The 14,892-nt window shown below is 41.8% G+C and overlaps 1 protein-coding gene across 1 annotated transcript in view; it reads right to left on the reverse strand.

Annotated features, from left to right (window-relative positions):
- The window catches only part of TMCO1 (transmembrane and coiled-coil domains 1), a 38,281-nt gene extending 24,502 nt beyond the window's left edge, over window positions 1-13,779 (reverse strand). The window contains exons 1-5 of the mRNA XM_019465707.2: window positions 13,560-13,779; window positions 13,090-13,167; window positions 8,773-8,832; window positions 3,483-3,529; window positions 1,623-1,690 (exon numbers count right to left, since the gene is read on the reverse strand). Of these exons, the coding sequence (XP_019321252.1) occupies window positions 1,623-1,690; window positions 3,483-3,529; window positions 8,773-8,832; window positions 13,090-13,167; window positions 13,560-13,629 (323 nt within the window). The 5' untranslated portion in view covers window positions 13,630-13,779. The remainder of the gene's footprint in view (window positions 1-1,622; window positions 1,691-3,482; window positions 3,530-8,772; window positions 8,833-13,089; window positions 13,168-13,559) is intronic.
- Window positions 13,780-14,892: the final 1,113 nt, after the last annotated feature.

Consider the following 14,892-nt stretch of genomic DNA (forward strand, 5'->3'; position numbering starts at 1 on the left):
TATAGATGAGTACTTAGCCAGGCCTATGCTGTCTAGAATGTAACAATTTAAGAAGAATATTTGAGTATTTCAATTGTAAATGGACACTTACTAGTTAACTATAAAACCTTTCAATGATTGCTTTGCCTGATAATTCACGGTGATATGTATCCAAGAAATGAGAGAAAGTATGGCAGAGTGAAAAAGAGTACTGAGTTTAGAATTATAAGACAGAGGGGTGCCTGGGTGGCTCAGTCGGTTAAGCATCTGACTTCGGCTCAGGTCATGATCTCGTGGTTCACAAGTTCAAGCCCCGAGTCGGGCTCTGTGCTGACAGCTCAGAGCCTGGAACCTGCTTCGGATTCTGTGTCTCCTTCTCTCTCTGCCCCTCCCCCAACTTGTGCTCTGTCTCTCTATATCAAAAATGAATAAATGTAAAAAAAAAAAAAAAAAAAGAATTATAAGACTGAAATCATGAGACTCTTAGATACCTCAGGCAAGTTATTTCATCTTCCAAAGGTCCCTTTCAGCTCTAAAGGTCTATGATTTTAGACCCTTAGCTAAAAGGAAATTTTATATTAAAACCATTTTGGACACCTCCTTTAGTCCTCACCTAAATAAAAACAGCCACTCAATTCTTTTCCCCACTTTATACACACAGATTTCTATTACAACATCTATCAACATATTTGTTTATCTATCTTTTCTTCCCATAAAATCAATTATGGCAGGGGCCATGCTTTATTTGTTATATTCCAGTACCTACCACAGTGCCTGGCACAGAGTAGGCACTGCGCTGGTGGGGAGAGAAGAATGGACTAGAAGAAGTGGGGAGGTACAGGGAGAGGCAGAGACAGGCAGAAGTGGAACAGGGGAGGAAGAGCAGGAGGAAAGAGTAAAGAGGGAGAGAGGGAAATTCTGCTTTCTGTAGAGGTGATACAGGTGGGCCCTGACAGGGAATCAATGACTGCTTGTCATCTTTGGATATTTTCCCAGTTCCTACCAAAAGTAGTTCCACAATTACTCAAGCCTGCTACCTGCCAGTTTAGATAATAGTAACTTACTTTCTTGTCATACAGGTAACAGTTGTTAAAGCGTCAAACATCTCTGTAGGACCCCCTTCGTTTTGAACCAGGATGCTGGTAAATAACTTAAAAACACACAGGACATATTAAATTCTTTTTAGAGGCCCCATAATACCTTGGTCTTTACCTTGTACATAAAATATCCTCAATATTAAAGAGGATGAAAAAGTTTTCATATGATTGTATTCTCTCAGAATTGAATTTCCTTGATTTTGGTAATTGAATCGAAGTTATATAAGAGAATGTCCATGTGTGTAGGAAATATACATTTTAGTAGTTATATGTAAAAGGGCATGAACCCTATGATATACCCTTGAATAATTAAAAAAAAAACATAAATGTGTGTATGAGTACATATATGATATGGAAGACAGAAAAAGAGAAAGAAAATGGAGCAAAACGGGTGAATTTGGATAATGGATATATTATTCTTGTAACTTTTCTATAAATTTCAAATTTCAAAATAAAGTATTACTCAAAAAAGTTAACTGCTCACACATACACACACAGAGACAACAACAGTGATGTAAAACCATGTTATTATTAAAGTTTACTCACATGGAATTGAACATTCCCATTAGGGCAGTAAAACAAAAGCCAATTGCAAACATGGATTTCATTCGGACCTGTAAAAAGACCAACAATTGTCATTTCACACTGAAGAAAACTGCCACTAACGCACACCCTCAAAAATTTTGGTTTCATGTCATGTTTAAAAGGCCCTTCACGGCAAAAAGTTGTTTATTGGCTAATCCGCCCTCCACCTCCAAGCCCTTCTCCTTGTCCCCTACTGATGAATGGTATAAGGGTAGCCGTGCAACCCAATTCTGGCCAATGACTTACAAGCACTGAATGGGATTTTTAAAAGGGATGAACTTGGCCAGCATCCCGTTAGGCCTTTTGCTCATTCTTCTTCCTCAGAACGAAGAACATAAAACCTGAAGGTAAAGCACTATCAAATAACCGAACAACCATAATCTAAGGATGGCTAGATTCTTAATCTAGAGTCCTTAAGGACATTACTAACCTGCCACACCAGCCCAGGACTGCCAAACTCGGGACTTCTTGAGCAACTAAACAATCTTTATCTATTTAAGTCATTGTTGGTTAAGTATTCTGTTCCTTACAGCTACCTTCTTACTTAATTACATATGTGGTAAAAGTATAAGTAATCAAAAGATCAGAAAAATGTAAGATTAACAGTTGCTATCTCTGGGGGCACCTGGGTGTCTCGGCTAAGCATCCAACTCTTGATTTCAGCTCAGGTCATGATCTCACGGTTCGTGAATTCGAGCCCCGAGTTGGGCTCTGCACTGGCAGTGCGGAACGTGCTTGGGATTCTCTCTCTCTCTCTCTCTCTCTCTCTCCCTCTGTCTGCACTTCCCCTGCTCGAGTTCTTTCTCTTAAAATAAATAAACGAACTTAAAAAAAAAAATAGCTGTTATCTCTGGATGACAGGCTTATCAGTAATTTTTCTCTCTTCTTTCTGTAGTTTCTGAATTTGGTGTTATAAACATTTATAATTATGTCAACAGAAAAGTTATTTTCAAAAAGATGCACTTCTGTGTTACAGCTTTAAATTAGTAAGAATTTTAAGAAACGGAAGATAATATAGCAAAGGTCTCTCAGTAAGCAAAGGCAACTGTTGCACAGTTCAAATGTCCTGTGTTAAACATACAGAAATTAAATAGAAAAATTAGTCAAGCCACATAATTAGCCTACCTATGCCTTAGACACGCTTGAACAAACTCTACCGCTTACAAATAATGAGTAAATGGGTAATAAAATCACTTGTCTTCACACTTTATGGTGTGCCTGACACTCAGGACAAAAGGCCTCTAAAGAACAAAGGCAACAATAAAGGCCATCTCTAACGCTTCAACTCAGATACTGGGCTGACACAGGTCACCAGAAAACCAAAGACTCAGCAATGACATGAGAAAAGAAAAAGAAAATAGATACTTCAGGGGCACCTGGGGGGCTCAGTCAGTTAAGCATCCGACTTCGGCTCAGGTCATGATCTCATGGTTCGTGAGTTCGAGCCCCACGTCGGGCTCTGTGCTGACAGTGCGGAGCCTGCTTGGAACTCTCTCTCCTTCTCTCTCTCTCAAAATAAATAAATAAAACACATAAAAAAGAAAACAGACTACTTCATTTAAGACACACGGGGGAAGCTATCAAGAACTGTGTGAGAGGGACAAATTATGAGCTCCGGACAGCCCAGAAGAGTTCTTCCTACTACTGAAATCAAAGTTTAAGCCCAGGAGCATATTTTCACTTCTGTCTGGTCCAGGAACTCCCAGGACATTATGGGGTGAATTTCTGAAAAGGTAAGTACGGTGTACTTAATGCAAATCAGGGCCTTTTGCTAAAAAAATATTTTGTAGTTTATCACAAAATTGTACTTAAGACTCTTACCATCGATAGGTCTCTGTTGTTATTTTTCAGCTTCTCTTCTTGCCTCTCTGAAAAGAATTAATGAACTGGTTAATATACGCAATGCTGAGCACAAAGCAGATGTTAAACTGTCACTGACTGGTGACTACAAAAGCACTTCTGTCTCAGTATCACTTAAGAAGATGAGCTGAATACCTGGAACACTGTATACTTTATATTAGCAAACAATTCAAGTGTATCAGAGCACTAAAATATTTCAATTTAAATAAAATAAAAAATTAAAAAAATTTTTTAATGTTTATTCATTTTTGAGAGAGACAGAGACAGAGAGACAGAGCACAAGTCGGGGAGGAGCAGAGACAGAGGGAGACACAGAATCCGAAGCAGGCTCCAGGCTCCGAGCTGTCAGCACAGAGCCCGACGCGGGGCTCGAAACCACAAGTCAAAGTCGGACGCTTAACCGACTGAGCCACCCAGGTGCCCCTAAAATAAGAATCTTTACAGATTCGTTAAAAATTATCTCTGGTATTTAGTGTTTTAACTCCACATTAAGGTATACTCTTACACTACACTGATGGGAAGTGTAAACATAATGACTGCACTTAGGTTTCAACTATGAGTTACTACCATCTCTGATGCTTTTCCCCCTTTCAGTTTCTTCAAGAGAGCATAGTCTAAAAAATAAAAGCCAATCAAGATAAACTTAAAATTCAAGTTCTTTCATACTACAGACTCATCACGCCACAAATAAACAGTTTTACAGGTAAGTCACTTAGAAAGCTAGAAAATTTGACATAGATTTCAAGAAAGTCGTTACACACACACAACCCCAGCTGCTGAAGAAGTCTCAAGTGTGCGCTAATGCCCTTATTTACCATCTTCCCATCAACATAAAGGGTTTCATGGTTTCTATGAAGAAACCGAGACCCTGCAGAGGGTAAGTGACTTGTCAGAGATCACATAAGCCAGGACTAGATCCAAGTTTCCCAACTGCCAGCCCAATATTCTGTATATACACTATGCTATCGCTCTCTTTGATCATGTATTATTATCACCGGGATTAATTTATCCAAGAAATACTTACTGATTACCTACTACATGCCAAGTACTTTTCTGAGCAGTGGGGATACATGAATGAGCAAAACACACAAAAATCCCCACCCTCCCGGGAAGATTATAAAATCAAAATATAATATCCTCTAAAATTAAAAAAAAAATCTACCATTAGAATAAATTGGCGTGAGGGCTAGCAAATTTGGATAGGTAAAGGAAAGGAGGATCAAGAACAGGCCTACAGGAAGACTGGCCTGCAGACCGGACCGCAGTTTCCCAACAGTACACAGTGGGATGAATATATGATCTCTTGCCCTGAACTGCTCCTATCCAGTTTGTTCTCCGTGGGAGGAAAGGATATGGACAGGAGACAGGGGGATGCTGCAGGTATATGGAAGAAAATAAACGAAGAGCAATGAAGCTGAGGTCTGTCTTGGGGGAAGGAGCTCTTTTTCTATCCGGGCAGTCCTCTTACAAAGTAACAGGACATTTTTAAATTGTGGGGTTAAGGACTGGGGTATGAGATGATGAGAAGGTAGGCTTAAAATAACTACAGATGGAAGGGACTACCGCTAAGAAATTTTTAAAAGTTACAGAGGGGAGCCTGGGTGGCTCAGTCAGTTAAGCATCCGCCTTCGGCTCAGGTCACGATCCCACGGTTCATGGCTTTGAGAGCGTCCCACATCAGACTCTGTGCTAACAGCTCAGAGCCTGGAGCCTGCTTTGGATTCTGTGTCTCCCTCTCTCTCTCTGCCCCTCCCCTGCTCATGATCTGTCTCTCAAAAATAAATAAATGTTCAAAAAAATTAAAAATAGATAAAATAAAATAAAAGGTACTTATAAAAGGCACTTATGCTAGAAACCTGGGCATATCCCTGACTCCCTACTTTCTCATCCAAACACCACATCCTATTAGTTTTACCTCATACTTATGAAACCCTCCCCCTGCTCACCTCCTTCCTACCACATCTGAATGAAGATTTCTAACCCCTCTTACCTATGTTATTTCAAGTCTCCCAGCACGTCTCACTGCCTCCAAACTTGCTCCCTCAAATCCATCTTCCACGTAGCTGCCTGTTAGATCTACCCACAAGGCAGAACCGACCAAAATTGTGATGCTCCCACGCTTAAAATTCTGGCATGGCTTTTCATCCTCAAGAGCATGTCCCGGCGTCACCTGCAAGTCGGCCGTCTGGCCCTGCTTATTCTGCAGCCTCATTGCTAACCCCCTCCCCCCACCCATTAAGTTTTATGTTGCTGCAACACCAAACACCCTCTATATGAAGTTTTTCTCTGGATTCAACGTCTTTGTTCATGAAGTCCTTTCTACTTGGATGACAAACTGTCTCAACTTTCCCTGGATTGTTCTCATTTTAGCTCTGAGAACCACACATCCCCCAAAACTCCTCAGTCTTGACCAACTGGGATTTCTACCTAGAATGTTTTATCCTGTCCCTATCCAACCCCTTCCTAGTTAGCTAGTACTCAACTTTTAAGCCTCAGCTGTCTCATCTCCTTTTGAAAATCTTGATTCCTTAGTCAGCATTATTCTATGGAGCTTTCTACAATATGAAAATATTCTGTATCTGTGCCGCCAGTAAAGTAGTCACAAATTACATGTGGCTCCTGAGAAAAGAAAATGTGGCCCAATGTGATAGAGGAACTAAAATTTTAACTTAATTTAATTAAAAAAGCCAAACGTAGCTAATGGCTGCTGTATTAGACAATGTAGTCTTAAGACACTGGATTAGCAGTCCTTTCTTTATGCTTCCAGAATATTCCATATACATCTTTATCATTATACTCACTGAATTTGTACATTCTGTTATAATGATCTGTTTCTATACCCATAAACCCAACTAGATGGTAGGCTCTTGGAGGACAAGGAACCTCTATGCCTTCTTCACCTCTGTATCCTTAGTAACTGGCATGTAGTTAGTTGCTCAACATTGTAGTGTGTGCTCAACAATTGTTTCATGAATGACTCAGCAATATAATAAAAGTTGATCTGAAGATAAAGCATACCAAAAACACTTTTCTAGGAAGAGTAGTCCTTTATGAGAAAGCTGGTAGCCTAAAGAGGCAGAAAAAGCAAAAAGAGCCTCAAAGTTGAGAGCAAACTAAAGCGACGGTTTTTCTGAAGCTCTATTCCATTTTTTCCAATTATGTCCAAACAGAAACTATAACCCTAAGTATTGTCAAGGTAGGCTGTATGGATACATGGCTTAACAAAAATATAGCAACACAGGTATATGAAACATGCCAACACTACTATAGTTCTTGAAGATTCTTCAACTCAAATTGTTCTTAAGTACTGACCATATACAAATAAAGCAGTTTTAGTTGGGTTTTAAATAATTCAGAAATAAGTTAATATTCACTTGATTTTAGAGGAGGTAAAAAACGCAAATTTCTCAGATGTTTGCTTCACTCCTGCCTAGCTCTGATAAATTCACGGCCGAGCACGATCAGCTGTACAAGATGTAGTCAGATGGTATAGAAGCTAAGACTAATTCTCATTAGTCCTACTAATGAGGCATTTTAGTCATGGGCAAGTAACAGCTGATTATGTCTGAGGCTGCCTAAAAGGCGTACGTTACAGGAGCGCCTGGGTGGCTCAGTCAGTTGAGCATCTGACCTTGGCTTAGGTCATGATCTCACGGTTTGTGAGTTCAAGCCCTGCATGGGGCTCTCTGCTGAACTGTTGCTCAGAGCGTGGAGCCTGCTTCAGATTCTGTCTCCTCCTCCCTCTGCCCCTCCCCCACTCACGCTCTCACTGTGTCTCTCAAAAATCAATGTAAAAAAAAATTTTAAGGTGTGTGTTACATATTTCACTGATTCCACTTTTCACTAGGGACCATTCCCAACAGAACAGGACAAAAAAGACACATATAAAAAGGTAAAGTTGATTTTTAAAAAGACGCCTTGGGGCACGTGGGTGGCTCAGTCGGTTAAGTGTCGGACTCTTGATTTCAGCTCAGGTCATGATCTCACGGGTTCGTGGGATCCAGCCCCGTATTGGGCTCTGGGATGACAGCGTGGAGCCTGCTTGGGATTCTCTTTCTCTCTCTGCCCCTACCTTGTGTGCACACTGTCTCTCTCAAAATAAGTAAATAAACTTAAAAAAACAACAACATGTAAAGTGCTTACTTCAGTGTGCTGTAGATGGTTAAGTACTCAATAAATTCTGACCACTATTTTATTTACTTACATTTTTCTTTAACTAATTCACACTAAAACTTTAAGATTCAACTAAAACATTATCTCTTCAAGAAAAACGAATCCCCTAGCTTGGTTTAAATACCCTTTCTCTTTACCTTTATAACACTCAGAATATACCCCTACAAAAGTATTTCCCATACGGCATTGGTCGGTTTTCCCTCTCTGAATAGACTTCTAATAGAATTTTTTCTACTTTTGTTTCTCTGGTGCCGACCAGAGCACCTGAGCCAGAGTAAGTTTACAGCAGCATCCTGCCACGGAGCTAAATGAGTCAGCCATTTAGAAACCATCAGCTACACTAAATTCAAAAGCTTTAATCAGAACAGGACGGCAGCACAGTCCAGCTTGATAGAATTCTCTCCTAAGATATAATTAACGGCAGTGACCTAGGCAGAGACACAGTTTCTGAACCAAACACACAGTTTCACAGTTTTTTCCTGATTTCAGAATAAAGAAGTATCATAAAGTATAAATACAAATCATATCTCATCACTTATCTTTTCGGAACAGAATTACGTTTTGAAATTAAGTTCTAAAATACGCTGAAAAACCAAAAACAGGTATTACTCTCCAGATCAGATAAAAATTACGTAGCAGAAAATTTCCTACCCCTGGTGGATTTCCATCATTAGTCAATTCTCATTAAGGAAGCCATGGCAACAATACAAGTTACTCAGACTTAACTGGAAATAATGTCAGATGTGAAAAAAAATACACTTTTATCAAACTATGCCAAGAACCCTCAGCCAAGTTCAAAAGCTACAATGGTCAGCATCATTTTACAAAAACTAAAATTTCAAAGCTAAGAGAAAAAAGTAGCAATTGCTTGAACTTATCCTACAAAATGGACAAGAGACAATCAAGGGAATGTATTCAAGTACTTTGTAAACCACAAAATTATACAAACATGAGTTACCACTGTTAACAACTACATTATATTTTCATTACCTAAGAATTTATTTTTCTAATTTAAAATTTTTCAAATTTCCAAAATTTATTTCTGGTAAATTTTGTGTATACCAGTAACTCATCTTACCTATTTTCTTCTTTTGTTGTCGACCAGCTGACTCTGTTATTGTTTCCTTCTTCTTTTCCACTGTAAACATAGTAATATGGCAAAAATTAATCATGCATTATGCTAATGAAGGAGGCTTTACCACAGCTGAACCAATGAAAGAAGCTCACAAGAAAGTTACACCTGCCTTTGATTATGGTCATGAGTAAGTCACCTGATCTACTCCCACACCTGGTGGCAGGACAAGGCAGACGCAGCAATCTAAGGCTAAAACAATACTGTAAGCATCACCAAACACCTATAATGGACTACATAAGGCCACAATAATAATAACTGATGGAACATAATAAAAACTAAGATGGCTTTTAAGCCATCAGCTGAGGGTGATTGCCTTAGGTTGAGTCTAAGCATGATTTTCAAATTCTGCTCTCTCAGAGAACTACGGTTACTTACAGTTCATTCTCATATTCAATCCCCTCCAGAAGGTAGGGATTCATTCATTCTGCTACTGGTGCCAAATAACAGGCACTGTTCTAGGTAGATAAAAAGATAAACATGATCCCTGCCCTCTGAGGAGCAATCTAGTGAGGGCAGACAATCGAATAACAATTATAGTACAGAAAACTGCCACGACAGACCTATGCACAAGGTAGGGAGATCAGGAGAGTCAAAAAAACTAAGACTGGGGTGCCCGGCTGGCTCAGGCAGCGGAGCATGCAACTCTTGGGTCTCAGGGTCATGAGTTCGGGCCTCACGCTGGGCATAGAGATTACTTAAAAACAAACAAAGGAAGCTAAGACCAACTTCTTTGGATGCATTTCAATTAATATGATGATAAAAAAAGTAAAAGCAAAAGTAACCTTTTAAAGAGGAATAATGTGAGGCGCCTGAGTGGCTCAGTCGGTTAAGTGTCCAACTTCGGCTCAGGTCATGATCTCACAGTTTGTGGGTTCGAGCCCCACACTGGGCTCTGTGCTGACAGCTCAGAGCCTGGAGCCTGCTTTGGAGTCTGTGTCTCCCTCTCTCTCTGCCCCTCCCCTGCTCGCACTCTGTCTCTCTCTCTCTCTCAAAAATAAACATTAAAAAAAATTTAAATAAATAAAGAGGAATAATGTAACATATTTAAATTTTATATTTACTATCTTTGATCTATCCACCTATCATAGTCCACCTATGAATGCACTAAGAATAGGTATGTCAAAAATTAGCTTTAGTTTATTTACGTTCTTTGTTCTGTATATTATCTCAGCATACTTCCCTTACTAGCAAACAGTACAGTACATGTATTATTTCTAAAAGTTGTATTAAAGGGGCGCCTAGGTGGCTCAGGTCGCTGTTTGTGGGTTTGAATCCCGCGTCAGGCTCTGTGCTGACAGCTCGGAGCCTGGAGCCTGCTTTGGATTCTGTGTCTCCCTCTCTCTCTGCCCCTCCCCTGCTTGTGCTCCGTCTCCCTCTCTCTCAAAAATAAACATCAAAACAAAAAACAAAAGAAGGGCAAGTAACATAAGATTTGTGTCTTGAAAAAATTACTCTAGATGTACTATAGAGAATAAATTCGAGTGGCTGCAGGGAGACCAATGAGGAGGCTACTGCAGTAGATGAAATGAAACATGATACAAGTTTAGACCATGTGGTGGTGGCAGGACTGGAGGGATGTAGAGAGATTGAAAGCTTCCCAAGAGGAGAATAGTAACTTGAGGGTAGACTGCACATACAGAGTGAGAGAAGAAAGTATTCAAATCAGCAAATATTTATGAAACATTTAGTACGTGCCAGTCACTGTTCTAGGTGCGTGGAATATATCAGAACAACAACAAAAACCCTGTCCTAGTGAAGCTTTTGTTTTAGCAAGTGGAGATAAACAATAAACAGCAACACAATACACAAATCATATATTAGAAAGTGACAAGAACCATGAGGGAAAAAATAGAGCAGGATATGGAAAATGAGGAGTAGTAGTGGGAGAAGAGATGAGCAGTTTCAAAGACAGTGGTCAAATGAAGACTCACAGAAGTAAACTTTGAGTAAAGATTTGAAGGTAAGAGGCTTGGCTGAGCAGACATCAGAGACATGAACATTCTAGGCAGATGGAAGAGCCAGTAGAAAGGTCCCAGCACAGGAGTATGGCTGATACACAGTGAACAGCAAGCAGGTCAGTGTGGTTGAAGCAGCGTGTGTTGAGAGGAAAAGTGTATCAGAGTAGAAATAGGGGAGGCTCTGTAGGCCACTGTAAGGACTTTGGCTCTTCTTGAGTGAAAATGGGACCCCATCACAGGGTTATGAGCAGAGATGGGACATGAGCCAAGAGTCTTTAAAAAGGATCATTCTGTGTTATCTTGGGGACAGACCACAGGTAAACAGAAACACCTGCTGGAGACTGCGGCAATAATTCATGCAAAGGATGAAGGTGTCTTGGACTGTGGCAGTTATCAATGGAGGTGATGAAAAGTGGTCAGATTCTGAATGTATCTGAAGGTGGTGCAAAAGTCTTAGAGGCGGGGTGTGAGAGAAGAGTTAAAGATAATTGCACAAGGATTACGGCCTGAGCAAGTAGAAGGATACACTTGCCATCACGATTGCTACCAAGGAAGGAGGCTTGGAAGTGAGAAACAAGTATTCAATTTGGATATGCTGGGTTTGAAATGTGTGTTAGACATTACAGTGTAATTGACCAAACTGAGACATGAATCTTTAAAAATTTCTTTGAGTATAGCTGACACATAATGTTACATTTCAGGTATACAACATACTGATCCAACTCCTTTACATGTTATGCTAAGCTCACCACAAGGTGAGCTTTTACAGGGATATATGAATCCCACGTTAAGAAGAGAGAGCTCAGGATATAAATTGAGGTGCCATTGCCAAATATAGCACATGATTGAGTTCACCAAGGGAGTGAGTATAGAGATTAAAAATAGGGCGCCTGGGTGGCTCAGTCGGTTGAGCGTCCGGCTTCGGCTCAGGTCATGATCTCCTGGCTTGTGAGTTCAAGCCCCACGTCGGGCTCTGTGCTGACAGCTCAGAGCCTGGAGCCTGCTTCGGATTCTGTGTCTCCCTCTCTCTGCTTCTCCCCTGCTCGTGCTCTGTCTCTCTCTCTCTCAGAAAATAAATAAACATTAAAAAAAAAGAGAGATAAACACAAATTTGGAGTCACCAACAATAGGAGGTTAAGAAGAGTAACCAACAAGGAAACTGCAACAGAATGATCAGCAAGATAAGAGCAAACTCTGAAAGTCAAGTGAAGAAAGGCTCACAGTCAAGGTTTCAGGTTTGCACTATCGGAGACATGGAGGTACCATTCACCACATAGGGAAATACTGCAAGAGGACCGCATTAGTGAAGATAAAGATAATGAGCTTGGTTTCTATATGTGGAGGTACATTATCCACATTGAATAAGTGAAGGAGCAGCAAACTATAATTTTAAAAGTAGAAGTCTGGATTCTAATTCTTTGTTTGCTGAGACATTAGTATGTCATTTAACCTTTCCGAGCCTCAATCTCTTTTCTATACAGAGACGGTAATATTTATATAACCATAAATGGCTACTATGCAGATCAGGTGAGATACTGCAAAGAAGAAAACCCTATAAACTCTTATGAAGACATAAAGGTATGTCATAGAATACAGAAAGTCATAGAAATGTTAAGATACAAAAGTTATATTTAATCTTTAAAAGGCAGAAAAGGACACTGAAAGCCACATCAAACCTGGAAGGAACCATTCACGTAATACCTCTCGCAGCTCCCTCAGCTGCGTCCTGGAGAATTCCTGCTGGATTTCAAAGACAGCAAACTCTACGTGTTCTTAACCTTCTCCTCAAACTCCATCAACCTCCTCACACATCAGAAACCTGGCTTATCCCTGAAGACACTGCTTACCTTGATACTAATCGTAATGACCTAGGTCCCCAAACACACTTTCTTGTTAAAATGCCCACATTTTTGCACACATGCTATTTTCTTCACCCCCATCCTTCCCCCATCTCATTCTCTATCCAATTTCTAACTACCCAAGGAGGACACCAAGGCCATCTGCATCACAAACGCTTCCAGGGCTGCTCAAAAGTGAACGGGATCTCTGTTTTAGAACCACCACAGCACATAACGAGTACTTCTCATGTCCCGTAGCACTGCCATTTGTATTACACGTTTTGCATAAAAATATCCAATACTGCACATATCTATATATAGCTCCAATACAAATCGGATTCACCTTTGTATTCCTATACAGTTTTTGTATCGGTTGGTGCTCCTAAAATATTTACTGTGAACATGCATGAGCTCAATGAACTTGATATATGGGAGCTACAGCTAAAGGCTGTTGCCATACTCACATTTTTTACTCTGTTTTTCCACCTCCGCTTTCAGTCTCTTGTACTTGTCTGTCCTGTACACCAGGACCCAGGTGATGCCTGAAACATCAAAAGCAACATGCTAATAGAGAAATGTCTATAACGCTCACAACAAACTTATTAGTGGTGACTGCTGGGTAAGGAGGGATTTCAACTTTTTGCTTTATATTTACCAGCAGCTAACTTTTTTCGAATGTTAAGACAATGGACTCTTCAACCAAAACAACGGAGACATGATATGAAGGTGTCTCCACAAATACGCAAGTGAAATCTACCCTAGCGACCCCTCCCGCTCCTGTTCCCGAGTTACCCCGATTCCCTGGATGAGCCCTCCCATCCCAACCCTAAGCAAGCAACGCTCGCGACCACTCCCTTGGTGGCCCGACGGTCCCGCGCCTTAGGATCCTTCCCCTCGGAAGGTGATCAAACGTCAGAGAAGCAGCCGCTCTCACCCTCGGCGAGAAGAGCCGTGCACACGGAGATAAAAACGATGAGCAGCGTGTCCGCGAACATGGTGCTCATCTTGCGCTTTCCTCTCTGCACTCCCACCCGCCAGGGGGGAAGCGCTCGAGAGCCAGCAAAAATGAAGCGAAAACGGCTTCCCTAGATTTCAGGACCACCGAGCAACGCTCTCTGACAGCCCGGAGCCACACTTCCGCTTCCGGGGCACGGCGCCGGAAGGGCTACTTCCGGAGAGTTGCGTGGCCGCGCGAACACAGCGGGAACCACGCCGCCCCGAGGGCTGGCGCTCAGGCCTAATCTCGCGAGAGCTGGGCCTTGAGCGGGCGTGCCGGAACTGCGGCGGCGAGACTGGGCCCAGCGGCCCTGGCTGATGGGATGTCCTCCTTCCTGCCGGAATCCACTGTGCCCGCTCGTCCGCACCTCTGCCCCAGCCACACCTCTACGGCCGGTCAGGTGGCTTATTGAACGCCTGCGTTAGGTGCCAGGCCACGGAGTTGGAGTTGGGGACGCGGAAATCAGTTAGTCGTGACTGCTGGCTTCAAGGAACGCCCGTCCTAGCGAAGGAGAGAAACTTGTACAGACGGTGCGATTAGGGTTTTGAGAGAGGTGTGGCCCGAAGGCTGCTGTGACCCAGTTGAGGGGGTGGTCAGAGACAGCCGCGAAAGGAATCGGAGCAGTGCTTCGAGGGGTAGGAGTGCTTTGCGGGGAAGCAGAGGCCTTTCTAGGCAAAGACGCGGGCGGTGGAGAGTACGTGGTGTAGTGGAGCAGTGAGTGGCGAGTCCAGAGAAGGGGTCATAAACCCAAATGCCGACGGTGGCGGCGTATAAATCATCTTATGCAGGCTGGGCACAAGGAAACGATGGGAGGCGCTAAGCATGAACGAGGGAGCGATCATTTTCTCTGAAAGGAACGATGGGTTCTCAACATCCGGCCAGTTTCCCTGGGAGAAGGAGCTCCCAGTGTTGATTATCTTCGCGCTCTCCAGGAAAATACAGAAGTCTTGATGCATGTGAACGTTCAATCTCTAGATGCTGGTAACTCGTTTTAAATGCCGTAGCAGTGAAAGAAAATGCCTCAGAAGCTTGGTTTCAGCCTGTGCAGAGGTTTTCAGCTTTTTCAGACTGATTATGTCTGTGTGGAGTGGGTGTTTATGAAAATCTGGAAGCTGGCTCAACTGGCTCCCCTTGGCTTGTACTTTCTACCACTGGTTCTTTTCACTTAAACTCCGATGTGCTGAGAGTTCTGTAATGCTACTTTTGGCCTTTTTTAGTTTTATGTGCATTTCTCGTCTCTTAAGAGTTCGCAGCAGAGAACCTGTCTCCT

Source organism: Panthera pardus, unplaced genomic scaffold (assembly GCF_024362965.1).
Source record: "Panthera pardus isolate Hobbes unplaced genomic scaffold, ASM2436296v1 HiC_scaffold_21, whole genome shotgun sequence".
Classification (NCBI taxonomy): Eukaryota; Metazoa; Chordata; class Mammalia; order Carnivora; family Felidae; genus Panthera; species Panthera pardus.